The 25,446-nt window shown below is 40.1% G+C and overlaps 3 protein-coding genes across 8 annotated transcripts; 1 reads left to right on the top strand and 2 right to left on the bottom strand.

The window, feature by feature from the left end:
- Nucleotides 1-280: 280 nt before the first annotated feature.
- On the bottom strand, nt 281-9,552 carry pla2g10 (phospholipase A2 group X). 2 transcript variants are annotated; one of them, XM_071470672.1, is made up of 4 exons: nt 9,441-9,552; nt 3,244-3,412; nt 2,488-2,594; nt 281-1,918 (listed from the first exon to the last, which is right to left on the bottom strand). In XM_071470672.1, the coding sequence occupies exons 1-4, from the start codon at nt 9,472-9,474 to the stop codon at nt 1,770-1,772; spliced, it is 459 nt and encodes a 152-aa protein (XP_071326773.1). In that variant the 5' UTR covers nt 9,475-9,552; the 3' UTR covers nt 281-1,769. The 2 variants fall into 2 exon arrangements, with proteins under 2 accessions (XP_071326773.1, XP_071326765.1); XM_071470664.1 differs by lacking the exon at nt 9,441-9,552 and adding an exon at nt 3,988-8,117 and having other exon boundaries at nt 284-1,918.
- zc3h7a (zinc finger CCCH-type containing 7A) lies at nt 8,319-22,183 on the top strand. 3 transcript variants are annotated; one of them, XM_071470650.1, is made up of 23 exons: nt 8,319-8,468; nt 9,792-9,895; nt 12,057-12,096; nt 12,274-12,477; nt 14,926-15,084; nt 15,825-15,905; nt 16,138-16,191; nt 16,286-16,325; nt 16,419-16,762; nt 16,873-17,125; nt 17,270-17,298; nt 17,392-17,536; nt 17,646-17,804; nt 18,140-18,345; nt 19,035-19,135; nt 19,296-19,477; nt 19,638-19,711; nt 20,007-20,140; nt 20,225-20,330; nt 20,439-20,547; nt 20,624-20,757; nt 21,208-21,371; nt 21,468-22,183. In XM_071470650.1, the coding sequence occupies exons 2-23, from the start codon at nt 9,828-9,830 to the stop codon at nt 21,655-21,657; spliced, it is 2,976 nt and encodes a 991-aa protein (XP_071326751.1). In that variant the 5' UTR covers nt 8,319-8,468; nt 9,792-9,827; the 3' UTR covers nt 21,658-22,183. The 3 variants fall into 3 exon arrangements, with proteins under 3 accessions (XP_071326751.1, XP_071326733.1, XP_071326742.1); XM_071470632.1 differs by having other exon boundaries at nt 20,004-20,140; XM_071470641.1 differs by lacking the exon at nt 8,319-8,468 and adding an exon at nt 9,579-9,700 and having other exon boundaries at nt 20,004-20,140.
- rmi2 (RecQ mediated genome instability 2) lies at nt 21,091-25,041 on the bottom strand. 3 transcript variants are annotated; one of them, XR_011686824.1, is made up of 3 exons: nt 24,618-25,041; nt 23,012-23,290; nt 21,091-21,831 (listed from the first exon to the last, which is right to left on the bottom strand). XR_011686824.1 is itself a non-coding variant. In XM_071470685.1 (2 exons), exons 1-2 carry the CDS (start codon nt 24,904-24,906, stop codon nt 23,139-23,141), a joined length of 441 nt encoding a protein of 146 aa, XP_071326786.1. In that variant the 5' UTR covers nt 24,907-25,041; the 3' UTR covers nt 22,372-23,138. The 3 variants fall into 3 exon arrangements, 1 of the variants encoding a protein (XP_071326786.1); XR_011686825.1 differs by having other exon boundaries at nt 21,091-21,528; XM_071470685.1 differs by lacking the exon at nt 21,091-21,831 and having other exon boundaries at nt 22,372-23,290.
- Between the last annotated feature and the right edge of the window lie 405 nt (nt 25,042-25,446).

Genomic DNA, 25,446 nt, shown 5'->3' with positions numbered 1-25,446 from the left:
TAAATATATTTCTTTTTTGCTTAAGAAAGCACAGCCTGTTACATCATCGGGAGCACTGAATAGATGGTGGTAACTGTGAAGCAGGTTTTCAGTTTCTGGTCTCGTGAACTCAGACAGCTGCTGACTCATTCTGCACCACACTCAAGAAAAATAAAAAAGTTCTTTTCAATTTTAGCATCACGAAAACAAGGCGTGTACTTTTCCCCTCTTATTGCTTATATAACATAAGACATTTATACGAAAAACACTTAGCTGTGCAAAAACAGCTTTACAGCAGATTTTTTTTTCTCGGTCTGCCAAGGGGAGGATGGAGTGTTTGACTTCCATAACTTCAGAGCTCCTACCCTGTGAAGGCTAGACACAATCGGGCAAGTGTTTGTGGGCCATGACCCAGATACTTATTTCCAGTCCTGGGCTTTGGACACTGCATCATCTCCCATTTCAGTCTGCACTCATGAGCGGTGCACTCATTCAACAAAGAAACTGTGTTTCCTGTGTGAACTCACAGACGGAGCTGAATAAGGAGGATTGTAAAAGCTCACTATAGAGCAGTAACATCTGGGAGGGCTTTGTTTACTGTGATTACAGGCATGATGGTGTGTACTGCGCATCAGAACCAAACCAAACCCAAAACCAACAAAATAGATTGATTTACTGCATCTCAGACATTTAAAACCACAGTTAATAACAGACATCTCATTTATAGGAACATTACATCTGTTTTTTATGTATCAAAATAAAAATGACATCAGCAGTGATCTTAAAGAACAAACTCATTGTTTGAGTGTCAGCTCCTGTAGTGTCAGTGAGCTTCAATCTCAGTGACTGTGAATATGGCACCATCTGCAGGCAATATCTGGATTTCACATATTACAAACCAGGCGATGCTCTGCTATGTAAGCAGCCAATGAGATCATGCATGAGAGGTTTCCTCACACCCTGGTCACAATATTAAGAGTATATGAGGTCACTGAACAGCTATCCAGTGACTGCACCTTATTCTGCAGACTCCACGGGAAAGTTCTTCTAAGCACAACAGTCTGTAATCATGCTGGGATGCTATCAAAACCTTAAAAGGAGCAAAAACCTTTTTTTACAGAAACATTTAAGGTCTGAATCACTTTGATGGCTTTCTAAGCATTAAAGTAAACATTTCCCGCGGTACAATGTCACAGAAATATCTCATGTGTGGGTTTAGGGTAAAAAAAAAAAAAAAAAAAAAAAAAGGAAGACATCTGTGTCACAGCAGACTGTAAATAGAAAAATCAGAAAAACCTCAGTTTGCCTACTGGCTCAATACATTTCCAAATGTTTTTTTGAAAACCCTGTGAATGAAGAGCAGTCAGGAACTTTTACCAGAGCACAAGGAGGCAGCTTCAGAGGTTTCCAGGCGGGTGCTGCCCTGCATAGTATTTCAGCAGATAAAAGTACTGTTGTGAGGAGCAGCTATCTGATCTTTCCCTCGCTGATTAACGTTTGACCCTCTGCTGAGCTTCCACTGTGGAATCCATCGCAGCTCTAATCCTCACAACCCTCCAGACAGTCACGGGGCGTTTGTCAAAAATCAGGTGTTTACTTGCCGTAAACTCTTTTTTAGGTCTTAAATATCGGTATTGTCTTTTATTGTGAAAACACTTAAATCTCACACAATTTCATTATAAGAACCACATATGATATTAATCAAAACAGTTTTAATGCCTCTGATTATTTTCACTGTAACATCTTGTATTTACAAAAGGCGCACAGGACATGTAGATGCATTTATTGTGTCAGTAAATATTACACATTGGGTGTATGTAGCCACACAGAAAATCTGGCCATAGGGCGTATTTTCGGATGAAAGGTGCTTTTCTCAAACACTTGGCTGCCTCCCTGTCACACTTGCACAGCAGCTTTTCACATTTGTCCTTCAAATCATCTGCAAAGAAGAACATACATAGAGTACATGTCTTCTGTCAGTGACAAGCTGGAAGGAGGATTTTCATGACACGTGCATGTTTTGTGATTTTCTCATTAACATTGTTAAAATGTTAATTATATTGTGATTATTTGTCCTGATGCTGCAACTCTAGTTATATTCATTTTACTTCCTAATGGTTAATTTGGTGCAATTCCTGAGTGGAAAGTCACTGGGAACACATAGTAATTAATCTTACATTATTGCATTTAAAGAAAATCACAAACAACCCACTATTTTTGGTCATTTAATGTGTAAACCTCATTATGGTTGTTGCTCTTCATAATCATGAGTTACTGTGGATTAAAATATCATGGAATCAATGTTCCCCCTCCAATCTTTTGCCCATTTATTACTTTCATAACCTTTGTATATCACACAGGTGGTGTAGGTTTACACATGTCATTGTGTTGAACTGGTAAGCATCATGTTTTCATGTGCTGCCACTGACTAAAGAAAGCAGGAGCTACCTTCCTTTCCAAATAACAAACACAAAAATGTTGCATATAGATACATTAAAAATGCAATACCGCACTCAGCTTTCCTGTCCTCACAAGTCCACCGATACTGGTCTGTTTTGGTCTGGCAGCCAAAACGTTCTGCGTCTCCATAACAGCAGTCATGTCTGTGACAACACCTATGTACAGGAAAATCAACAATACAATTAATGTTTTATTTTGAAGGCTGCAGCAGTCCAAAAAAATCCTAGAGTACACAAGGTCAAGAAAGCAGTAGGTGGGTAAAGTCACAGCACTGTGGTTGGAATCACACCACTGCTATTTTAAAGGCAGGGCAGGATCACCACATGAGTTTTCTCAACAGATAGTTAGCAGTTAACTGGTTTGTAGGGGGGGGGGGGGCGGGAGTTCTGTGTCTTGTGGTGAAGAAGGAAAAGAAGGAGACGGCAATTAAGATTTGGGTGTGGAGTTTTTGGACCTATTTTGAAGTAACCATTGGACCATGTGAGTCTGCTGTATTTGCCTCCTTCCATCCCATCACACAGCATTTGTGGTTCAGTCGTCTCATTAACAAACGGAAGCTGTGTGCACACATGAGGCTGTAGGATGACAGGGAAGGCATCCAGGAGGAGGGAGTCATGTGTACGCGCCATCCCTCGAGTGGAGGGCTAAACACCACCGGAGCATGCTGGATTATATCTTTGGCACCATATAATGTATAGTTGGGCCATATATAGAGTGTCAACTGAAGGTTTACATTTTTTCTGCACACTATTATCAGGCGTGCAGTATTTTCTTCTGTCAGGTTAGAGAGGAGTGCTGCCTCACCAGTCTGCCTTGTCTCTGGGCCAGCCCTGACCACCCAGGCCACAGTAGCATCCATACATCATGTAAGCCAAGGCAGACCTCCCCGTGCTGCATTTGATGGCTCCGGCCAGCTCGAGTAACCCTCTTCTTGTCCGCTGGGACCTGCGTGCTGCCACAGGGGCCACGGCCACTGCAAAAGAGCAATAAACAACAAAAGAGGAGGAAGAAACTCAGCTCTCTCCTTGGAAATAAGTCTCAGTTTTTCTGTGTGTATTGTCTGGCACTCATGTTTTTGTTCTCAGATTTATATATTAAGTTTGATATGCAGTGAGTGGACAAAGTAACAGGAACATTGCAGAGCTTGTCTTGCTTTGTATTGTAAGATATTACTGTTTTCCTGAGTTGTCATCAGTGTCCCATATAATATTAAACCCCATTTTTAATTGGCTAGTGGATCTAAGAAATCCATAAAGGTGCATGCATTTTACTCCTCGTGAACAATAGAAAGCTAAACACTGCCTCAACACCTAAAACAGCCTCTGACCTGAAATGAAGGGAGAGTAGATAATATTGTAGAGCAACATTATTTTCATGTATTTGCACTTGCTGCCTTGGAATAACACTCTCCCTGCATCATGGGACATAAGTAAACACAAGTAGTTTCCTCCTCAGAGCTGTTACCTCTGTGCCCATAGAATAACTTTTCAAGCCCTCTGCATGTCATCACGAGTTTGAGCTCCACTTCAGAATAAATTAGCAACTCACCAAATAACAGGAGGAGTATCCGGTAAAAAGCAGTCATGGCACGCAACAGGCAGCTCAGCTCCACACCAAGTGTTGCTCGCTTCCACTCTGTGAGTGGGGCATTGAGTGGAGAGCTTTTTTTAGATGCTGTTTGAATAATCTCCTGAGCATCACTATTGGCCAGAGGCTAATCCAGTGTTTGTAAAACTGTACACCTCCTAGAGGAAGTAGCCTGGGGTTTTTTTTTTTTTACTGCTTCTTCTCGGCTCTCAGTGTTTTCAACGCTGGGTTTTGCACGATAGATGAAACAGAATATTTTTACTTTTCAAGAGATACAAGATAGTTAGGGCCTTTATTAAAATCAAATATGCACAGTTACCAATGAAAACACATTTGTCTTTCATTCAACACTTATTTCATTTAAGTATTAACTTTATTATTTCTTGCCTAAAAATTCTCTCTTTGACTTTGTTGTGGTCTCTAAAAATCACAGACAGAGAAATTCTGGGATATTGCACTAAGAGATTCAATAGAAAACATTTCTCACTTACTGACCGGACTGACTCTATAAAAGGCAGAAAAATCTGTCAAATACTATAAAGTTTGCAGACTGGAGTCGCTGTGGATGGTAACTTTAATTCTAAATTAATGGTTAACAAATAAAACATAAGTAAATATAAATACATAAACTTATATATTGGGTACAATATATATATATATATAAATTCATTAAGTTTAAAAAAAACTTTCTTAAAAAGGGTCAATGGGTTCACAGACAATGTCAGTAAACGTCAGGGTTAATTGTTACTCACACAGCACATTCCCAGTTACTTTAACACAATATATGGCTGCAGCTCCTCAAAACAAATGCAACCAGACTTTATAATTATGGTAATTACACTTTAATAACATAGTTTTCCCTCCATAATCATGAAGAGATCTACTCATGCCATCCGTCCGTCAGCTTCTCTTCTAAATAAACATGTCAGGGGGGTAAACAGAACAGACCCTGTCCCCATAAAACAAACACTCAGGACACACTGTAGCTATCATTATTGTCAGTATGATTTACTGAGCTGCACTCCAAGTGTCTGAGTTTAACAGCTGAAGTTGTTTACTTGACAAATTGCAGACCTGAACTGGAAATGGCATGAATTGCGCCATATCTTTGCTTTTCATCTTTTTATTATCGTTTCTCAGGGTATATTTTCAGCCCTGTCACACTGGACTCCATTGTCATCCATAACGTGGTAATGTCAGGGCAGCTAAATCATAAAAGACACATGCTGGGGGTTTTGATAACAGGGGACATATTCACAGTCTTTTTTTTTTTTTGTGATGCAGTTACTCAGTGATGCCTCTGCACAAAGTGAGATAAGCGCCTCCTCCTGGCAGTTATTATAGCTGCCCGGATGACTGTACTGCATGAGGAGACACGTCCCTCGATCCACATATATCTGATTTTCCTCAGCTCAGCCTATCCGTTGCCTCAAAACATCAGGCCAGCGTTAAGATCATATCAAGCTGAGCACACCCTGAATGAAAAGTTTAATGTCAATCATTTGAAGCCTGAATGAGCCACAAATGTGCAATGAACTGAGCAGAAAGCAAAATCCCAGGTTTTAATACAGGCCTTGTCAACATTAGACTCCCAGAAGGCTGAGGATGAGTAATATGTGAACGTGATTAAGACTTTAAATATCCAAAAAATACATTTTTCACATTGAATGAGAAAAACAAAAGGCAAAATGAGTTTCAGTGTGAGAAACAACCAGAGGATTATGTCGGTATCAAACATTATTTCCTCCCCAGTTTTGATTTAAAAACAAACCGAGTGCGCTGGGGGGAAAAACAAATTACAAAAACAGTTTTCTCTTCCAATGCTGTTCAATTGCAAACTGCCCAAACTTTGTACTATTGTTTTCACTTTGGAGTAATGCATTTGACATTTCACACATCACTTAGAAAAAGCAGAAAAAGAATCGCACTTTAATTTGTGCCGTTTTACTTTTTTTCTGTCCGAACTGTTTGCTATCAGTGTGATGGAAATCTTGTGAGTTTTCAAGAGACGCTCAGTGTCTCAAGCAGAAATATTTACGGCAGGAAGGAAATAGGCAATAATTACACACAATAGGTTATGTGATGTATGCAATCAGTCTCCAGGCACCTCATGTTAAAAGTTAAATTCACATCTTCCTTCACTTGCTACGAGGTCTGCTACAACCTTGGTTGCTACGGCAACTGTGGATGGGAGTGGATCAGCTGCACACTCAAAGGGCCAGAGATAAACATAGGGCTATGGTGACCTGTGACTGACCTTGTGTGTAGACACGTAATGGATGAAGGAAAAAGGCTTAAAGGAAGAAATTCCCTCACATTCAGGCCGCCTATAAATCTGTGGGTGAATTGCACCTGAGTTAGAATCAGAAAGTGTCTCCAAATGAGTTTGGAGAAAGACAAAGGAGTCAGCAAATGATGAAAAGGACGAAGAAGCGAAGCAGCTGGCATTCTGCCTCCTCACACAGATCTGCAAATATACGTCTGCTGCTCTGACGTGTTTATACTTGATTTGAAAACTCTCACTGAACCATGCAACTACATCTACTTTGTGCATGACAAAATGAAACAGACTCAAATAAATTATGGAGGAAGAAAGAAAAGAGAAGGCATTTATTTCTGAATATGTTATTGCTGCGTTTTGTTACTCTTTTTTTTTTCTTTTTGTTATGTCTCATGGTTGTGCAAATAAAAATATTGTTGTCCTTGTTGAGCAGAGGCACACTGTAATCTTCCTTTTTTAAAGAACTATAATTGCATTCACTTTTAATAGCACTTAGCACTGGAGAGCCACTTAGACTACTGTGACTTAACACACCTAAACAGGTGTGTGATGTTTCCTGGAACCCTGTTTGGTAAGTTTTTTTATTTTCCGGGTTACTCCCATCAAATATCTTTGTCTTACATCACTGGTTCTATAATTTAAAACACTAGGTTTGAACAACGGTTACACCTCTTGAAGCAGGATGAATTTAAAGAGTAAAGAACCAGAAAATTCCCTGCCAGCATTTACAGGAAGGAGAGTTGAGGGCGAGAAGGGAAACTTTGCTTTAGGTTTAACAGTCTAAACAATTCAGTGTATGTAGCACACTTTATAGATTCAGTTGAATTGATGGAAACAATTTGTATATCACTTACTGACCTAAAGTTAAGGCTCAAGGAGAAGTCCAATTTTCAAAGTTGCCTTCCATGTGAATAAATTTACATAGAAAAAGGAAAAACCATTTCTGACTTCCTAAAATATGGATGGGTAAATATCTTTGCTAAATAATCCTAATTTACTGTCACATTCCTTCTTATTTCCTCGTTAGCATTTGATGACAATGAAAAGAGGAGGGAAGAGAAACTAAAACTAAACTAGATGGTCATTTCTGACTCTATATAATATCATATTATATTAAGTGTAGACATGAATTCAAGCTTAATTTTCTTGGTTTTGCAGTTTATCTGTTACGCCGTACTTGTAACCAAATTTACCATTTTTTTTTACTGCAAATAATCATAGTGAGACACAAAGGAAAAGATATTTGATCACATCTGACCAGAATTAATTAGGCTTTCTACAAGGGATGGATCCTCATTATACTGAAGGCAAATAAAATGAAACTGCAGCAGTGTAACAGATGTAACACAACCTGTAGTAAATCTCTGCATCCGGAAACTATTTATTTTTTGCCATTATTTTTTTATGAGTCAAATTTATTTACATTTGTGTGTCTTTATTTTTCCACATACATAATTATCCTCCTAGGACCATTTTGGGTTGTCTAGACCACAACACTAAATTTTGCTCTACAAGGGCCTGGTGTCCACTTCATGCAATGTTCGTGCAATGCTCAGAAATTTAAATGAACAGTAACAATACAAAATGTTTATGTTTTTTACTTTGTTATGTCTTCGTGCAACTGTTGAAGCAGCACTTCAAATGAGCCATATTGTTCAAAAGGGCACAATTGTTGTTTCTACTTTTGTTTTGCACTCAGGAAAAATGCTGCTGTGTTCAGGCACAAAATTAAAGTTTTGCACATCATTACTCAATTGTGACTTCATTGTTTTCTATGGAAATCTAAAACTAAAGTCCTCATGTGTGGACATCATTTTCCCAGAAACTGCATCATGTAAAAAGATAATTCTTTGTTTTTACACTCATCAGGTGCCAATCAGCCCAAATAGCAAAGAGAAATTAAAAATGCAAGAGGAGGTTATGGGTTTAGTGACCCGTGCTTGTTGAAGGTGTAGTCCCGCCAGTTCCTGTGAGGGGGTGGGGGCAGCAGTGCGATGGACTCGATGTTCGCTCTACCTCCTTTGACAGTAGAAGAAGAAGCAAAGGGCGGCCTTCGGCGATACAGCACATCTAGCTAAGTTATTTCAGCTAAAACGAAAAATCACCTTCCCTCCTTTTACATAACCGACGTAAGGTTTGTTTGGAATAAAGATCCATTCATGTAAGTATGTACAGCGGCCAATGGCGGCTCGTATGTGGGATATTTAGCGGCTCTCAGCCAGGGGCTAAACATGCACAGCTCGCTATTGTTTGCGTTGGGGAACTAGTTCAACTTGGACATGCCTTTGCTTTGTTAGGTTCAGGCTACTTCCTAGAAACTTGGTCGGGCAGCGTCGTGTAGCTGGTCAAGTACGTGTGTTTCCAGCACAAAGGGGGGGGAGAAACTGTTAAGCTTGTTTGTGGTCAAACTGTGTGGGCTACAACTCGCTAACCTTTGCTAGCAGGGGATGATTGCTAACGAGAAGTCTCCTCGGTGGTCCCCGGCCGCGGGTGACACACGTGTGCTAAAGGGCATGCCTCCATTATCGGACACCCCCTTTCTCTCCCATAAAACTTCACTTAAAACGTATATATTTGTTTTAATAGCCAGTACGTCGTCTTGAAGTAGACGTGATCGTTAGCTCCTGGGCCCAATAATGCTCCTTGAATGAAGTTATTTCTGGCTTTGCTTACCGGAGCAGGATAAGGTACACACCCGCCTAAAGCTAACATGAAGTTTCCACCATATCTCTGCCCCGAGAGTTTATTATATGACTCTGTGACCCAGATCCTCGACTGGTTAGCAGCTAGATGTAAAGAAAAGTAAAGTCAAAAGGCCTGAACTATTCTTGTTGTGAAACATTAGCGATGACGAAGCAGGGTTGACAGTTGTAACTTGGCGGGATTTAAGCGACAAACAGCTGACAACGACGCTGTTTGGTCCAGTGCACTGAACACGGATGGCTTTTTATTGTTATCTGGTGAAACACTTGAGTTTGTTGGAAAGCAGCCGCTGATACCTGCTGAATTATCAGCCACGAAAATGTGTCCGATAATGGACCTACTGCTTTCAGAAGCTAAGTTAAACAGTTCCCCCAAAGGCTGGACTCTTACCCACTGCCTCACATGTTTAGTTTTCAGTGTAAAATCTTACACTGGCTGGCGAGCACCTCTTGTGTTGACACCATTAGCTCTCTTTAGCTAACAAAAAAATAAAAAAATAAATAAAAAATCTTAATTTCCGGAACCACAGTGTAGTCGTCATCTCCAAATGCGGAAACGATGAAAAAACAGAAGCCAAGTAGGATGAACCTCATGAAGAGTTTGTGAAATAGTGACTGTTAACAAGCAGTGAGCGAGCCGTCAGTTAACCAGTTGGACAACATCTAGGTGGTGATTTATGATAAGGAAGAGGTGTGATAATGTTGGCACTGTTGGGAGATTGTACCTGTGATTTCTCCGGTCAATGCAACAATTTGTATTATAATTTGTATTATAATTTCAGGTGCTGACTTAGGAGTGGATATCAAAACACGCAAACATGTCCGGAGCGTGTCAGGACAGAAGGAGTCGCTGGCAGGAGATCCAGAAAGGCTTACAGTTCATCCAGTAAGTGCCATTGTTTGTCATGGGTCAGACCCAGTTTTGTGCCTGTTTATGTATTGGCAAACATTTTAGACACCCTTATAGGTTTCTCAAACATTGCTGTTTGATTGTCTTGTAGAGAAACTGATGCTTACCGCTGTGATGCAGTGTTTGTTTGCTCATACACGAGAGGTACAAACTGGGGCTAAGTTTAGGTCACCGGTTGGTAACGTGCTGGGATGTCCCCATTTAAAGGATCCCGGAATAGCTGGATTTCACTAATTTGATATTCCAACCTCAGATAATCACAACCTCTAATAATCACACTTAAAGTATAAAGTAAAGTGACAACTCTGGTCTTTGACACAGAATCTGAATCATTTCTTATTCTCCTATGTTTGAACATTGAACACTGTAGAGGATAACTAAAACATCAGCTTAGGGTTTCTTAACAGCCTTGTCGACTATGAGTACATGTGTGCTGCTGCTGCCGGTGTTTGCGAGAGCTAATAAGGAAAAAGCTTAGTCACCTCCATAGACTGCACAGTGCAAGAATGATTTGTCATCCTTGCATCACGTATTGCTGCTCACATCAGCTGTGTGTCAGCGAGACAGCTGAGTCCTGCCTTTACCTAAGTTTTGTTTTCAATGTGGGTTATTTTGTATTCATGCATCAGGTGGAGTCTTATTGTCCACGTATGGCTTCAGTGCTGTGCCAGGCAGCGCAGTGTTGCATTTCATCTAATCTGACAAGGCCCTTTATTCTTGAAACAAAAGTGATACTTAAAATACTACAGCGCATCGCTGTGAAATGTGAAACATCACTGACGTTTACTAAGATGGATTCCACTATAATGGGCATCATTTATTTCATTTATTATTTAGTAAATACTTAAATGTCATTTGAAATATAATAATACATCAACCTAAACACTGAGACCTAATATGCAAGAAAGTATTGGAAGAGAATCAAAAGTGCTTTACGACAATTAAAACATTAATCATTTTTTTAGAAATAACATTAAGTCATTTGAGAGACTGTAGATGTAATGAGTTTGTGTACAGTCCTGCATGTTGCTCCTGGTACCTGTAAGATAAGGCTCTTATATCCAGACAGCCTTTGTGCTCCGGCTGTCTTCTCCATTAGCTGTAATAAGAGCTCAGCATGCCTCAGTGAAAGTGCGATGGTCTAAACTAAAACTTAGTTACCCTCATAGTCCAGTACACAAAAGAGGAAAGACGACTTAAAATGCCAGACTGCAGCTCAACTAGAAACCTTCATAACAAAACAGCTTCACTGCCACTATCGCAACATTTTCCATTGTGACGCTTAATGGCAAATTATTAGCAAATGAGTATTAATGGTTGCAGCTATTAATCTTGATGGTAGGTTTGGTTTTATGTCAGCATGTAGATGTGTGACTTTTTATTATTTTAGTTGCCTGCTTGGCCAGTGATCGGTATTAATGTATAACTTGGTCTTTTTAAAAATGACCTTAGTGAATCAAGTAAAGTCATAATTGGATTCATGTTTAGACGTCTGCAGTATAACTGACTTTACTTACCTGGCTTTTATTGGTATTTAATATAACTTCACACGACAATCATATGTATAATATCAGACATTTCTCCAACATAAAAGCAATCAAATATAACAATTAGAAATATTCTCAATGCTGAGATGAATCTGGTTTTCGTGGGGTGGGGGGTTGTTTACACAGTGTTGCTTTTGCTGATTTGTTTGCATTCAGCAGCTAATGCAGTCAGCACCTGCACTCATAGCAACCAGTCAAACCAATGTTACACACACTCCCAACCATAACCTCACACCCACTCCCACAAATGCTCCTCTTCATGTTGTTATGTCAGGTCTGTTTTGTAATGTGTAAAAACACAATGCTATGCAACTGAAGCACTATATACAGTCTAGTAACTGGTAAATCTGAACAATCAAACCAAAGCGGTAAATACCAACAATATCGCGAATATAATTAAATTTATTGTAGTGGCAATTTAAATCCATTGAGAACTAGAGTGTTTTACCTAATAGATGTGATGAATATGTACAAAAAGATGTAACAGGTGACCACAGTCTTTCTTTGTATTGAATAAAACTTCATGAACTTCAAGGCTGGCTTCTCTTGAAACTTGAACCTGTTTTTTTCTTTTCTTTTTTTGCTTTCAGATCAACTCTTCCATTTCCTGGAAATCAAGAGCAGTATGAGGTAAGCGATGTAAATTTTAATGTGCTGTTTCCAGCTTCCGTTTAGCATCGAAACTGCGAGTTACATTTATTTAGGTACGTTTTTTCCCCAACTTGAAGGTGCCTGAGTAAAGGGACAGATCAGCTGCATTTTGTGTATTTATTTTCTTTTTTTGATTTGGTTCTTTCTCATTTCCAGGTGTTCATTAAGGATCTCGTGTGGAATCTTTTTGGAGAAGGAAATGACGTGTTTAAAGAGGGAGAATGGACAAAGTCTATCGAGATGTACACCGAAGCCTTGAGCATAGCAGAGTACGCCGACTCTGAAGAAATCTGTGTTCCAACAGGTTTACTGGAAAAGCTGTATGCAAATCGGGCCGCAGCATATCTAAATGTTGTTCCGGTAAGTAGGTGGTGACTGTACCACTCGAGTCGGTTTCAGTTTCAGCCTGAACCACTTTGAATTCCCATCCTGGGGTCTTCCACTTTGCAGACGCAGAGTGAATAACAAAAACAGTTAAAGGCAAAGCGGAAAGTCCAAAATGCAACAAGCTGTTTTTGGTCTTGTAGAATAATTTTGTAAATGTGAATTGTGTATCAGTAGGACTTTGCCACTTGATGTTTGAGGGCCCAGAATTTCCCACAGGTTGGGTTCCTTCTATTGTATCAAACAATTCACCTATACTAAAACACAATAAAACAGGAAGTTAGGACATGTCCTCGGGTGATTTTGAGATCTGCTTCCGCTGACTTGATGGTCAGCATAAACTGCTGATGACTTCTGGGGGGAGTACTAAACGACTGCAGCGAAGTTGGACACAGTCTATTTCTCTTAGCTTGTGTGAGTCTGGCAGAGAGAACCTTAAAAAAGGATCAGAAATTCTTAGAATAAAATTGTAGAACACATCATGCACATCAGGGAAGCCAACAGCCAATCAGGACAAAGTGCTGTCGTCACAGACGTGGTGCAGACGGAGGAGAGCAACTGCAGCCGCCTGACTCGAAAAACACGGAAGACTTGCTCCAGCGAGGTTTTAATGTTGTCTGACGTGACGTTGCGCAGCACTGGCTTTGTAACCAGCATGTATTGCGTTAAGTCCAGCATGCGTCACGTCAAGTCGACGTACAGAGCTGCTTATTTTGCACCGTTCAGGGATAGACCATAAATGGGTATGGGACACTTGTTGTTGAATTGATGTTGTCTCTCTCTCTGTGCACTTTCTGAAACGCCAATCATACTGCATCTCTGTGCCGTGGTCCTGCTCTCATCCGTGCTGATGAGTGTTTGAAAAAAACATTTATTTGATCCGCTCCTTAACATCAGCTGTTTGTCTTTCGCATAAAATGCTCTGGATCTTTATATTTTGTCAAGAATATTGTGAAAACTACGACTGTCAGTATTAACAGTGACTTCATGACCGGCACACCTCAAATAATTAGATTAAAAATATTCTGATAAAAACATTCACACACCTGACTGGTCCTGGACCAAAAAACCAATGTCTGTCTCTGGACTCACGGTTGCTGTTACCTGCTCACTTTAAACATCTTCTTCATTATTACATCTAAACACATCACAGCCTTGCTTAAAAAACCAAATGATGTTCCCGCACTTTAAACGTGACTTTTTATCTCAACTGCTGGAATCTCCCATTGCATCACCTGTCAGGACCCACAGACTTTAAAGCCTGTGTGTGCATTTACTATTCTCCATTTTCACCACTTGTCATCATAGAAAGACCAAAAAGAGGATCTCTGTACCCGCGTTACTTTCAGAATTTGCCAACTCTTCCCATGAAAAATAATACTGTAGCATATTTGTGTCCACAGCTCTCCACTTTGACACATTCTGCACTTCCAGCTTGACAGTCTGATTCAGCCTTAGGGCAGGCGGTCACAGGGCGGGGCAGGGCACCTCTCAATGTCATCCTGTTTGTAACGAGGTCCCTTTTTTTTTTTTTTTTTACTTGGAAACTACTTTGCATATATCACATGATGTAATTATGGAAGAGGGTGTAGTTGGCCTTAATTGTTGTTCATTTATTTAATAATCTGAAATCACATCCCACGACCTGATTTTTGACATCATGAGATGCTTTTAGATTCAGTAGATGTCCAATAATTTGGTTGGCAAGTAAAATTGATCAATAACAAATGCATTAATACGGTAGAAAGTTAATACGCTGCCTTTTTAAAAATAAATTAATCAAATGATCCAACAGAAACTCAGTGAAAGACGTTTTAGGGTGACGCTTATGTGTTGAACAAAACAACATGCTTTCATAATAAGATCTAAAACCATATAATACATAGTGAACAGCTAAGAAGCTTCACTGGACTTTTGTGGCTCTAAAACGCCAAAATAATCTATACCAAGTAAAAAATTTACACATTTAATTTCCAAGGTATTGAATCAGTCCCAGTCCCAGCGTCGTCAGCAGCTAGAGCTGTATACTCCCAGTATTTAGTAGAGGTCATGTCTTGCTGAGACACTGTTGTCATATATCTCGTGTCAAATCCTGAGAATCAGTTGAGAAAGTTTTATCCAGTTGAGAAAACCTCCATTTGGGAAAAACCAGCGCTCTCAGAGGAACATCCAGTCTCGCCTCCCTGTCAGTGTCCACCGGCATAGAGTCATATTACATGTCAATGGGGGAAAAAAAAAAACACACTCTTGTGTCTTCAGCGAGCCTACACACCACACCCGTACCTGACGCAACTCACTGAACACGCAAAGTCAATTTATGATCAAAGCACGGCCTCTTTGTTACCTGTCTTCACTGCAGCGCTGTGGTCAAGTCCAACTTCTCTAACTCTGTGACATCTGTTTTTTTTTTTTTTTTTTTCATAGGGACTGTATGACCAAGCATTAGAAGACTGTGAAAAGGCCCTCCATTTGAACGAGGGGAACTACAGAGCACTGTACAGAAAAGCAAAATCCTTGAAGGAGATGGGGAGACATCAAGAGGCCTATGAGACTGTTGCCAAATGCTCTCTAGCAGTGCCTCAGGTAAGCTGTAACATCAGTGTGCTTGGATGTTGGTTTATCCAAATGAGCAGGAACTCCTCTCAATTTTTGTCTCAGCAAAACTGGACAAAAATTAATTAAGCAAAGTGAAATGTCATCCAAGCCATGGCCTATATTTAAAGATTATTACCATTACTATATGTAAAGTTCTCTACATTTAGTATGAAGACATTTCAGGTAAAACTGATGTAGGACCACTGTTGGTCTATTCGTCAGCTGCATTTGAGTTACAGATTTCTGCATCAGGTTTGACACTTTGTTGCAGAGGCCAAAACTGTTTATATTTCTATGTATTTTTATATTACAAACACATTAAAATTACAAATGCAATATGTTTGATAACTGAGTATCCCTGCTTTAAGAAGAAATAGCCTCACAGTGCATCGCTGGCCTGTAGTGTTGTATAATACTGTATATGGAGATTAGTATCAGTCTGGGTCTGTTCTGGCAAGAATGTTTTGGCCGAATCAGTCTTGAGTCATCAGCATGGTTATTTGGAAATTATATGTTTGCATGAAGATCCTTGCAGATGAAAAATGAAATGTTTGACACAATATATTAAGCCTGGAAGGATTGTCAGTAATGGTTAATAAAAAAAAAAAGGATATGTAGACCATCAAAAATATGAAATACTGTCACAGCACGATAAACTGTAACAAGATAAGAGGTGATTGTCCAGAGCGTGTGTGAATAACTGCTGTGAATTTGTATCGTCTCCCCAGGATCCCGGTGTCACACAGCTGACTCAGGACCTTGCCAAAATTTTGGGATTGAAAATCCGTAAAGCTTATGTGAGGAGTAAGGTATGTGGGTCTGAGAAATGATCTCAAAACCTCATGATGCTTGAAGCAAAAGTGACAACCATATAAAGCAAAGCAAAGTGGAAGTGGGTTTCTTTAGAAGACCCAGTTCTCCATTTTTTATAGTTAATGTTATTTAGATTTTCACCATCAGATTCAGTTTTCTGTCCCACTACATCGTGAACATAAGGTCATAATTCTGTCAAAGTGACGTGGTTTTTATCTTTTTCAACAGCCAGCCTTGAATGTTTTGCGAGGATCAAATTATCCAGATGCACCATGTGACAAGGTCAGCAACATGAGCTTTTCCATTACACTGTCTCAAATATGTGTCTGTGCTCTCCTAACAAATACATTATCCCATGAAATTCTTTTACTTTCAGTTTTCCCATGGCTCGTGTTCAGTTGAAGATATAGAAATTGGTATGTTTGAGACTTAATACAGCTTTTATTTGATAATCAAGACAGGGCAGGACAGAAGTCACTCATCCTACTTTCCCTTCGATGTGTTTTTAGAAGTGCCTCAGTTGACCCAGGATAGCAGTGTTTTGGCTCCGGTCCCGGTTCCCATCCAAGCTCCAGTGGCCGTGCACCCGCCTCTGAATGAAGCAGTGGTGGATGAATTTCCCTCCAACAACAGTGTCTCATGTGTGACCCCGTCTGAGCCTCCAGGCTTCGAGTCCGTTCCCCTCCCCGTCTCCGTACCCACGTCAGTTGCTCTTCCTGCGCTCACATTTGTAAACGGGTGCAGAACCGCTAAGCCTTGCCCGATGCTTGAAACCAGTCAAGATTTTGATGGTGACATCATAGGGGATGATCTAGACGATCTACTGGACCAAGCTGGCCCTGAATCAGGCATGGTTAGTGAACAGATATGACTGCAGGATCTCGTCTGTTAATAAAATGTGACGACGTGTTGATGTCTGAACAGAAGTGTGGTTATTATTGTTTTTTTTGTCTCTTTGTTTAGGTCATACCCACAGTGAAGGGGCCTCTTCCTTTGCCTACCAGTATTGCCTCGGGCAGTTCCATGTCGAGTCCATTTCTGATGCCATCTCACATCAACCCGTTTCTCCACAGTGGTGCTCAGCAGTGCACCGTGACCCTGCCCCCGCTGTATCACAAGTCAGGGTCAAGTACGTATTTTGGTATGGACACTTTTGACCCCCTGCCCCCACCATTGGACTCTCTGGACAGTCTGACCATAACAGACTTTAAAACAGGTATTAGACTTTGTTGCCTTTCCTCCTTAGTTATGTTAGTTTTTACTTTTGTTTGATTATTACTTTTGATAATATTCAGTCAGCATTAGATTGAATAAGCAGGTTAAGTTTATTTTCTTTTTTCTCCCTTTATCAAACCTTCAGATTATGCTCCGAGTCCATTCATTCCACAGGTAATTGTTGTGTATGTAATTAATAATTAAGCATTTTCAGTCAAGGCATTGTTAGAGGCTTATAATTTGTCATATTTTCTTTTTTAAATACAGCTAAACAATAAGGAAACCCCGATGGGGATGGCTGTGGGGATGCCTGAAGTGAAGGGTCTTACTGCTGCTGTGGATTTAGCAAAGAACCCCTTAGCTGAAACTCATGAATTCAAACAAGCCTGCTCAATCTGCTACGTCAAAACTGGTGAGGAGTTGTCTTTCCTTGCTTGCTTGTTTAGATTTTTTTCAGTGAAGGGAAGTAGTGTTTGGTAAAAATGTTTTTTTTTTTTTTTCTTCCAATTTCACATCCACAGGGCCTGGCGTGTTGGACTACACACTTCATACTGAGGAGCATAAATGCAAAAAGGACGCTTTACTCGGCAGAATCAAACATTCGCCAGACAAAACGTGGAAGCTCATTCGGCCCAGACCAACAAAAACCCAATATGTTGGACCATATTACATTTGCAAAGGTGACAATTACAGAAGTGCAAATATTTTCCTTAGAAATTGCTGCATTTGCCTTCATATTAATTATCACACTAACATTAACCTGTTAACATTAACATTAATCTTTTTTTTTTTTTTTTTACCTACAAATCTGACCACTTTGATTTTTACAGAGGAAAAGGGTTCATAAATAGCTGCCTCATTTTGTGGTAAATGGCTTGTTCAGTTGTTCACCCATCACTTCCTCTATTTATTTTTGCATGGCATGTATTTGTGTCTGGGACTTTTTTACACTTTGCTGTTGCTTCACCCACAAGTCATGTCTGGACAAGAGCTAAAACTGCTACTGTCATTTCAGAGGTGGCTGTTGGGAAAGAGTGCCTGTACCCTGGACACTGCACATTTGCATACTGCCAGGAAGAGATTGACGTTTGGACTCTAGAGCGAAAGGGCTTTATCTCCAGAGAACTGCTCTTTGATCCTTTTGGACCAAACTCCAACATCAGGTTGACTGTCCCCAAGATCTTACAGGAGCATCATGGGATATTCATGTTTCTCTGTGGGGTGAGTATTCATTTAATTTCTTAATTAAAACCAGAATGACATCAGAGGTATGGTGCTGTGCATTTAATACACTTACAGTGGTTTAGTGTTGCTGGAACTTGATGTTGTTAGCGATGCCCGTTGGCAGCATTGTTTATCATTTCAGTGAGAAGAGAAAAAAAAACTACTCATCTTTATTGTAAATTAATGTTTTCCCTCAAAGATTTTTCTTACAAGAAATAATCCCCTGCTGCCAAGACAACAGATGATTGTTCTTAATGAGACGCATCATTTTTCAGCACTCAAATAACAAAATTTGAAAAATCAGGCCATTACATGTAAAAAGTGAGGAGGGGAATGTTTGAAATGGTTTGTGCCGTTTTTATTAAAGGTTTTTCTTTTCTCCTCCTGTGTAATTGTTTTTGTTTTTCTGGTTGTCATTAGAAGCTGGTAGACTTTGAACACTTATTATGGAGTTTTTAAGTGGATACAAGAATAGAAGAATATACTGGTACGAAAACATTTGCTACTGCAGGGCTGGTTTGATGTGCTCATATTAAAACAGAACCTACTACTGGTTCTGTAGTGACTCATGCTGCAGCACAGGAGCCCAAGAGACCAATCCAGAGAGTTCCTGTAAATGTCACCTGTCAGCCTTTTGTTGTTACCATAATAAATTTGCAAAGCTTTAAATTTAATGTGATCTGCAGGTGTGCTTTGACCACAAACCCAGAATAATCAGCAAAACCAACAAAGATGACCCTTCACTCTGCTCTCATCCAGTGACAAAGCATGACTTTGAGGATCATAAGTAAGTCAGTCCTCATTTCATCACTCTAAAACCATCATTTGTTTTATTCAAGCATTTAACCAAATGGAGTTTATTAACAGCACACTAGAGTTCAAATAATATATTAAAGCGAATAAGATTAGGACATGAGAGCAGCTTTAATACCCTGTTTGTCTTTCAGGTGCCTGGTCCACATTTTGAAGGAGAATACAGTCCGTTATTCCAAAATCCGACCCCTGAGAACCCAGTGCCAGCTGGATCTTTGTCGCCATGAAGTCCGCTACGGCTGCGTGAGAGAGGACGACTGCTTCTATGCCCACAGCCTCATCGAGCTGAAGGTCTGGATGATGCAGCACGAACTCGGTGAGACTTCTTTTTCCACAATGCTCATTTGAGATCTGACCGGCGTTGCACCAGAAGTGCAGCTCTTCCAAAAATGTTTTTTCTTCCACAAGTCAACATGAAGACCCTCTGCAGTATCTTTCACTGCTAAAATGAGTTTTCTTTATTTTGCACCCTATAGGTATCACTCATGAAAGTATTGTCCAAGAAGCAAAGAAGTTTTGGAATGCCACAGCTTCGTTGCAGGGAGTCCAGGTAAACCACCAGCAGTCTGTTCACTGATTTCTCATCTTCATTGCTCACTGTTGGCATTTCCCAACTTGACAGTGTGAGGTTGCTTTTAACGAAACTCACTGGCTGTGACTCCAATCATGCTGTTTTTTTCACTAACAATTCAGTAAAAGTAAATATAAATGTATGATTTGATTTCCACTACATTAAGGTTGAGTTGATGCGTGTGTGATTATGCTGGTTATATCTCCTTCAGTTGTATCGCTGTGGCAAATCTGTGTTGACTATTAAGTTTAAAGCTTCCTTCAAATCTCAGCAGCTTTCCACTGCACAGAGGAGGTTCGGGCCTCCAAATCTGAAGATGATGTTTGTCTGTGGCCAGTGCTGGAGAAATGGCCAACTAAGCGAAGCAGACAAAAACAAGAAGTATTGCTCAGCCAAGGCAAGACACACGTGAGTATTTAGGTCTTTGTATATATGAGAAAATACCAGTGCAATCCAGGACGGCATCATTAAATCTGTCTCCTTTTGCTTCAGGTGGGCTAAAGACAGGCGGGTGGTGCTTGTAAGTTCCATTGAAAGGAAAAAGTGGACAACAGTTAGACCGCTTCCAACCAAAAAGCCGATCCCGGCTCAATTTGAGGTGTGTGCCAAACATTTTTCTACCCTCAAGTTGTCTAAAAACTTTTGTCTCTGAAAGCAAATCCCTGCAAGGATCACCAAATGTTTTTTTTTTTTTTTTTTAAATCAGATTTGCATGCATGTGACAGCTGGCAAGAAGTGTCAGTACATTGGGAATTGCACATTTGCTCACAGTGTAGAAGAACGGGACCTTTGGACCTACATGAAGGAAAACAACAGTGAGTTCTGTCAGAGTCTTACTTGGTGGAATTTAATTAGCGTGTGATGCACACTTCATCTTATCCCGTCATTTAGTTCCAGATATGGATCAGCTTTATGAGCAGTGGCTACAGTCTCAGAAGCCTGGCTGGGGTGAGGAGACCTCCAGTAACTCTGTTAGGGAGAACGGCAAACAGATCCACATGCCAACAGACTACGCCGAGGAAGTGGTGAGTTTAAAAGCCCAGCAAATGACAGTGCTTTTGTCTGGTAATGTTTGTCTCTCTGTCTCTGTGTGTGTGTCTCTGTGTGTGTGTGTGTGTGTGTGTGTGTGTGTGTGTGTGTGTGTGTGTGTGTGTGAACTGCTCAGTGGTATTTAGTTTATAATGCATAAACTGCTGCAGCCTTTTATTTTATCAGGTTAAGATCTGCAACTATTACGTTGTCCTGATACAAAAGGGGAAAACAGCAGCGTTCTATTGCTTTTGCACTTGATTGTTGAGGCACTAAAATCTATTAGTGTCTAATGGTTGAATTGTGTGATAGAACACATTTTAATAGAATCCTGTTTTAATTAATTTATTTGTAATTAAAATGAACAGCGATAAATTTGAGTGATTAAGAAACAGATGGTAATTAGTTGTTTGTGTAAATGAGATCGCTGTGTTTTTTTTTCACAGGCTGGCAATCACTGTTGGCTGTGTGGTAAAAACTGCAACAGTGAGAAGCAGTGGCAGCAGCATATCACTTCAGAAAAACACAAAGACAGAGTTTTCAACTCTGAGGATGATCAGAACTGCTGGCAGTATCGATTTCCCACAGGCACTTTCAAAGTTTGTGAGAGGTAAGATTATCTGCCATAGCATATGGTGTGGCTCTGGTTCCCAGTCTGATTCCAGTAGTATTTGATGGTTGACACCTGCTCTGGTGTTTTCTACAGGTTCCTCAAAGGCACGTGCACGGAGGATGACTTGTGTAAGCTGGCACACGGGGAGCAGGAGCTAAAAGAGTGGATGGAGCGCAGGGAATTCCTTTTGATGAAACTTGCCAAAGCCAAAAAAGATCATCTTATAGCACCAAATGACAATGACTTTGGAAAATACAGTTTTCTGCTTAAAGACATTAAATAATATGGTGACAACATTCATGCTTACTTGCAAATAATGCAGTATTCAAACAGTCTGGAGTCAGGTGACCGATGAGGGCCTCTGAGGTGCACAGGAAATAGCCTGATCACAGCATGATTTTAAAAGGGGCGTTCAGGACCAGCCCTCTGATTGGTTGCTGGTTTACTCTGATCAGACCTACAGGAGTGTTATCGTTAACAACAAATACTGAGTGTAAGACACCTGAAGCTTTGCTATGCACCTTTCAGTAGAGTACCTGAAACCGGTGATGAAAATAGCATGTGTAAAGCTTGATCAGAGACGTGTTCAGATAAGTTGACCTAAAAAAAACTAATTTCTTTTCATAAACAGTTCATATATGTTAATTACCTTTACTTTACAATAAGTTTTAGGTATGGAATACTTAAATTGAGAGTTCAGTTGATATTCTTTTATTTTAATCCATCAATTTAGGTCATTTTCCATGTATCCATTAGAGTTACCAGTGTAATGGGCACCACACCAAATAAAGCTTCTTTTTTAACCTGTGTTTGAAGTGCTATGTTTTACTAGTTACACATTTGTAACCAGTGGTGGAAGAAGCGTTGAGATCTTTAATTTAAAGTATTAATACCACACGGTGGAAATATAATGTAAGTAGGTAGTACTCTGCCTCCCTGTGACTGGTAATTCGCCATGTTGTGTATCATTATTACTGATGCAATAAGCTTTTAACCATGAAACTGAAACACTAAAATTTTTACTTGAGTAAATGTACACAAGTTACATTCCAGCACAGTTTAACATGTCATAGATAGAAATTTTTTTTTTCATAGTGATTTTAAGTTGTTTTTCTGCAATAATGAAGAAGCAGCATGACATTCTAGCCCTGGACACAAGGTTTTGTTAACACAATCCTAATGCATCCATCCAAATGCTGTATACATAAATATTTAAACTCAGTTTTAATTCAGCACTTGAAAATCTGATAACATTTTTTCAGTGCATATTATATCTCAAATCTGCTGTAAACTAACATCAAATCATTACAAAGGTGATGCTGATAGTATAACCTTGCAGGATTTCCCAAAAATAACAGGGGCACCTAATGAAACAAAATGCCCCAGTAATAATCTTTTTTTTTTCCTTCCCAAGCATTAGCAGATCTATTCCAGATGTTAGATGTTCATTTAGCTGGATAACCTGTGTTTGAACCACGTGTTAACATCTGCCCCTTGAAGGTCTATGGCTGTTTCTTCTCTCTATGACAATGACCTCATGGGAGCAGGGGCCATGTTATTTCTGCATCATGTTTCAACATGCATGAATCTGACAAAGTCTGACATGTCTTCTCTATAAAGTCACTCTTGAATCCTACCTCCTAGCCAAGCCTGATGACTTGGAGAATCTCAGTCCAGTGAGGTAGCTTTTCATTCGTCAATAATCACCGATACACTGCACACACGTGACAGGAGCAGGTTATCCTGCCACCAGCAGCTCTGCATTCAGGAGAGCACCTGCTGCAGCTCCTCCACCTCCAGCTTCCACATCCGTCTGTGCAGCGCAGCGCGCTCCGATAAGTCTGCCATCTTCACTGCACGGATGACTGGCTCCGGGGAGATGGCCTGGATGACACCCATCACCATGACATACTTGCCTGTAACAACAGCAGCAGGTGGTCAATTGTTCAGTGGCAATAGATTCAAAGGAACAAGGATGGTGATGGAGAGGAAAACAGGGAGATGTGTGTTTTTTTTCATTCATGTGCAGTCATTATTCTCAGGCTTAATGTGCCTGCTTCAGGGAAACAATCTGCAATTCTCAGGGCTGGCTGCTGTGAATTTTCATGTAAATAAGCCACGGAGCATGAGCTGAATGGAAGACAATATACTGCACTGAAGTCTGGTCTCAGTACTCAACAGTGATATATAATAACAATACCGAATTGGCAGAGGTGGAGGTTTGCCATAAGATAAAAAGATGCCCTAAACAGAAAAAGCCTTTATGAATTTGTCAAAAAACAACACACCATCCACAAGAGTATTAAAACTTTAAAAGCTTAACACCTGTCAGAGCAGACAATCTCACCAACACAGGTGGAAGTCATAACACCAACGATGGCTGCATTCCAGTTAGTTCAGGATTCCTGCCTCTGTGGCCACACTTTAATAGAACAAAGCCACGGTTGGTGTTATTACTTACACCTGCTGTAATTTAAAGTATCCACTGTATGAAAGCTCAATATCCTCATTTAGAAATTTTTATGAACTGAAAGTTAAACGGAAATATTGCTTGACTGTTTTTATGTCATTTAAAATAAGTAGATACTACAATAAACAGCCTAGACTGGGTTTTTTTTGTTGTTTTTTTTTTCATTTTTGAAAATAAAAAGGAAAATTTCACTTTTTTTCCTCTACAGACACAAAACAAGTGCAGATAAAACCAGGTCTAGGTCAGATGTGATCTGGATTAGTTTCACAAATAAATCTGAAACAGAACTGTGTACTTTTTGTTCAACAGTTTCTGATCTAGAAAACAAAGAGAACTGAGAAAAACAGTGTATAAAATAATCTTCAAGCATTCACTTTCAATATGACCAAAGTTTTAGTTTTGCAGTTTATATCTAAACTTGAGCTCAAATGATTAGTTGAATAATGGATTGATGGATTAATTGACAACTACTGTGATACCCAGCTAATTTACATTTTTCATGGATGGATGGAGATTGATGGAGCTGGATGGATGTTTTGGTTTAATGATCTCGGGGGGAAATTCAGGAAATGCAAGACATTTCCTTGTTCCAACTACTGCAACATAACGATTTGCTGCCTCCCATCTTCAACCAAATTTTGTACTGTACAAAGAAATTTGATGACAGTTTAGGAAACTGTGATATGCATTTTTTTTTTTTAAATCACTGACATTTTACAGAGGAATTAAATAATCTAGAAAGAAATGTGTAGCTCGATCAAAAATGTATTTACCTTGGGACAAACATGGCTTCCCCTTGGGGATGTTGTTGACTCCCTGAACTGCAAACGTCCCTGTTTCGTCCAACAGCAGCACGGTGTTTCGGTCCAGCTGCACCTCCAGTACAGTCCCCTGCAGCCACACCAGCGAGACCGGCAGAGAGCGACCCCTGCCCGGTCTGATAACATAGCCGTCCCCGCCGCCAGCTGGCCCCTGGCTCTCTGCCGTCCTCAGCTGGGCGGACAGCACCTTAACGGGCGGTGGACGTTTTCTTTCCATGTTTGTTCTCTCTGGTTCGTTCATTACCGACTGGTGCTGTCGTGGCCCGGCGGTTCACGGATGGAGACATTTGCATTACCCGCGTCCGCACAGGCGTAAAAAGTGTAACCGGAAGAGGTGACGATGTTTTTCCGGCAGCAACAACGATCAGTTTCCGCCTGGAATCTTTCAAAGTAAAAGCATCACCTCGCTCTGAATATCCATCATAAAAGTACAAGTGCCCCAGATACATGGCTGCATTAATCTCCTACGGGCCCCTACTCACCCTCACTGTAGAGGAGGGTCTCATTATTTACCCAGACACCCAGAGAACAGCCAGTATTATAGAGGCGGAATGAGTAGCTGAATTGATTAGTCTATTGATAGGAAATTAATTGTCAAAATTTTTGAGAAATGGTTCATTGCTTGAGTCGTTTTTAGAGACTCTACAAAAATGGGTTACAAGATGTGGACCAGACACAGTTGATAAATTTGCAATAAATCAATTTATCAACTGTGTCTTCAAATTTTTAATAAATTCACAATAAATATAATTATGTAGACCTAAATGATATCGTGAAGCTG

The sequence above is a fragment of the Trachinotus anak genome, unplaced genomic scaffold, assembly GCF_046630095.1.
Source record: "Trachinotus anak isolate AG129_WGS33_773 ecotype Australia unplaced genomic scaffold, CSIRO_AGI_Tana_v1 ptg000003l, whole genome shotgun sequence".
NCBI classification, from domain to species: Eukaryota; Metazoa; Chordata; class Actinopteri; order Carangiformes; family Carangidae; genus Trachinotus; species Trachinotus anak.
The sequence above is the reverse complement of the archived record's forward strand: the minus strand, read 5'-3'. Positions and strand labels throughout refer to the sequence as shown.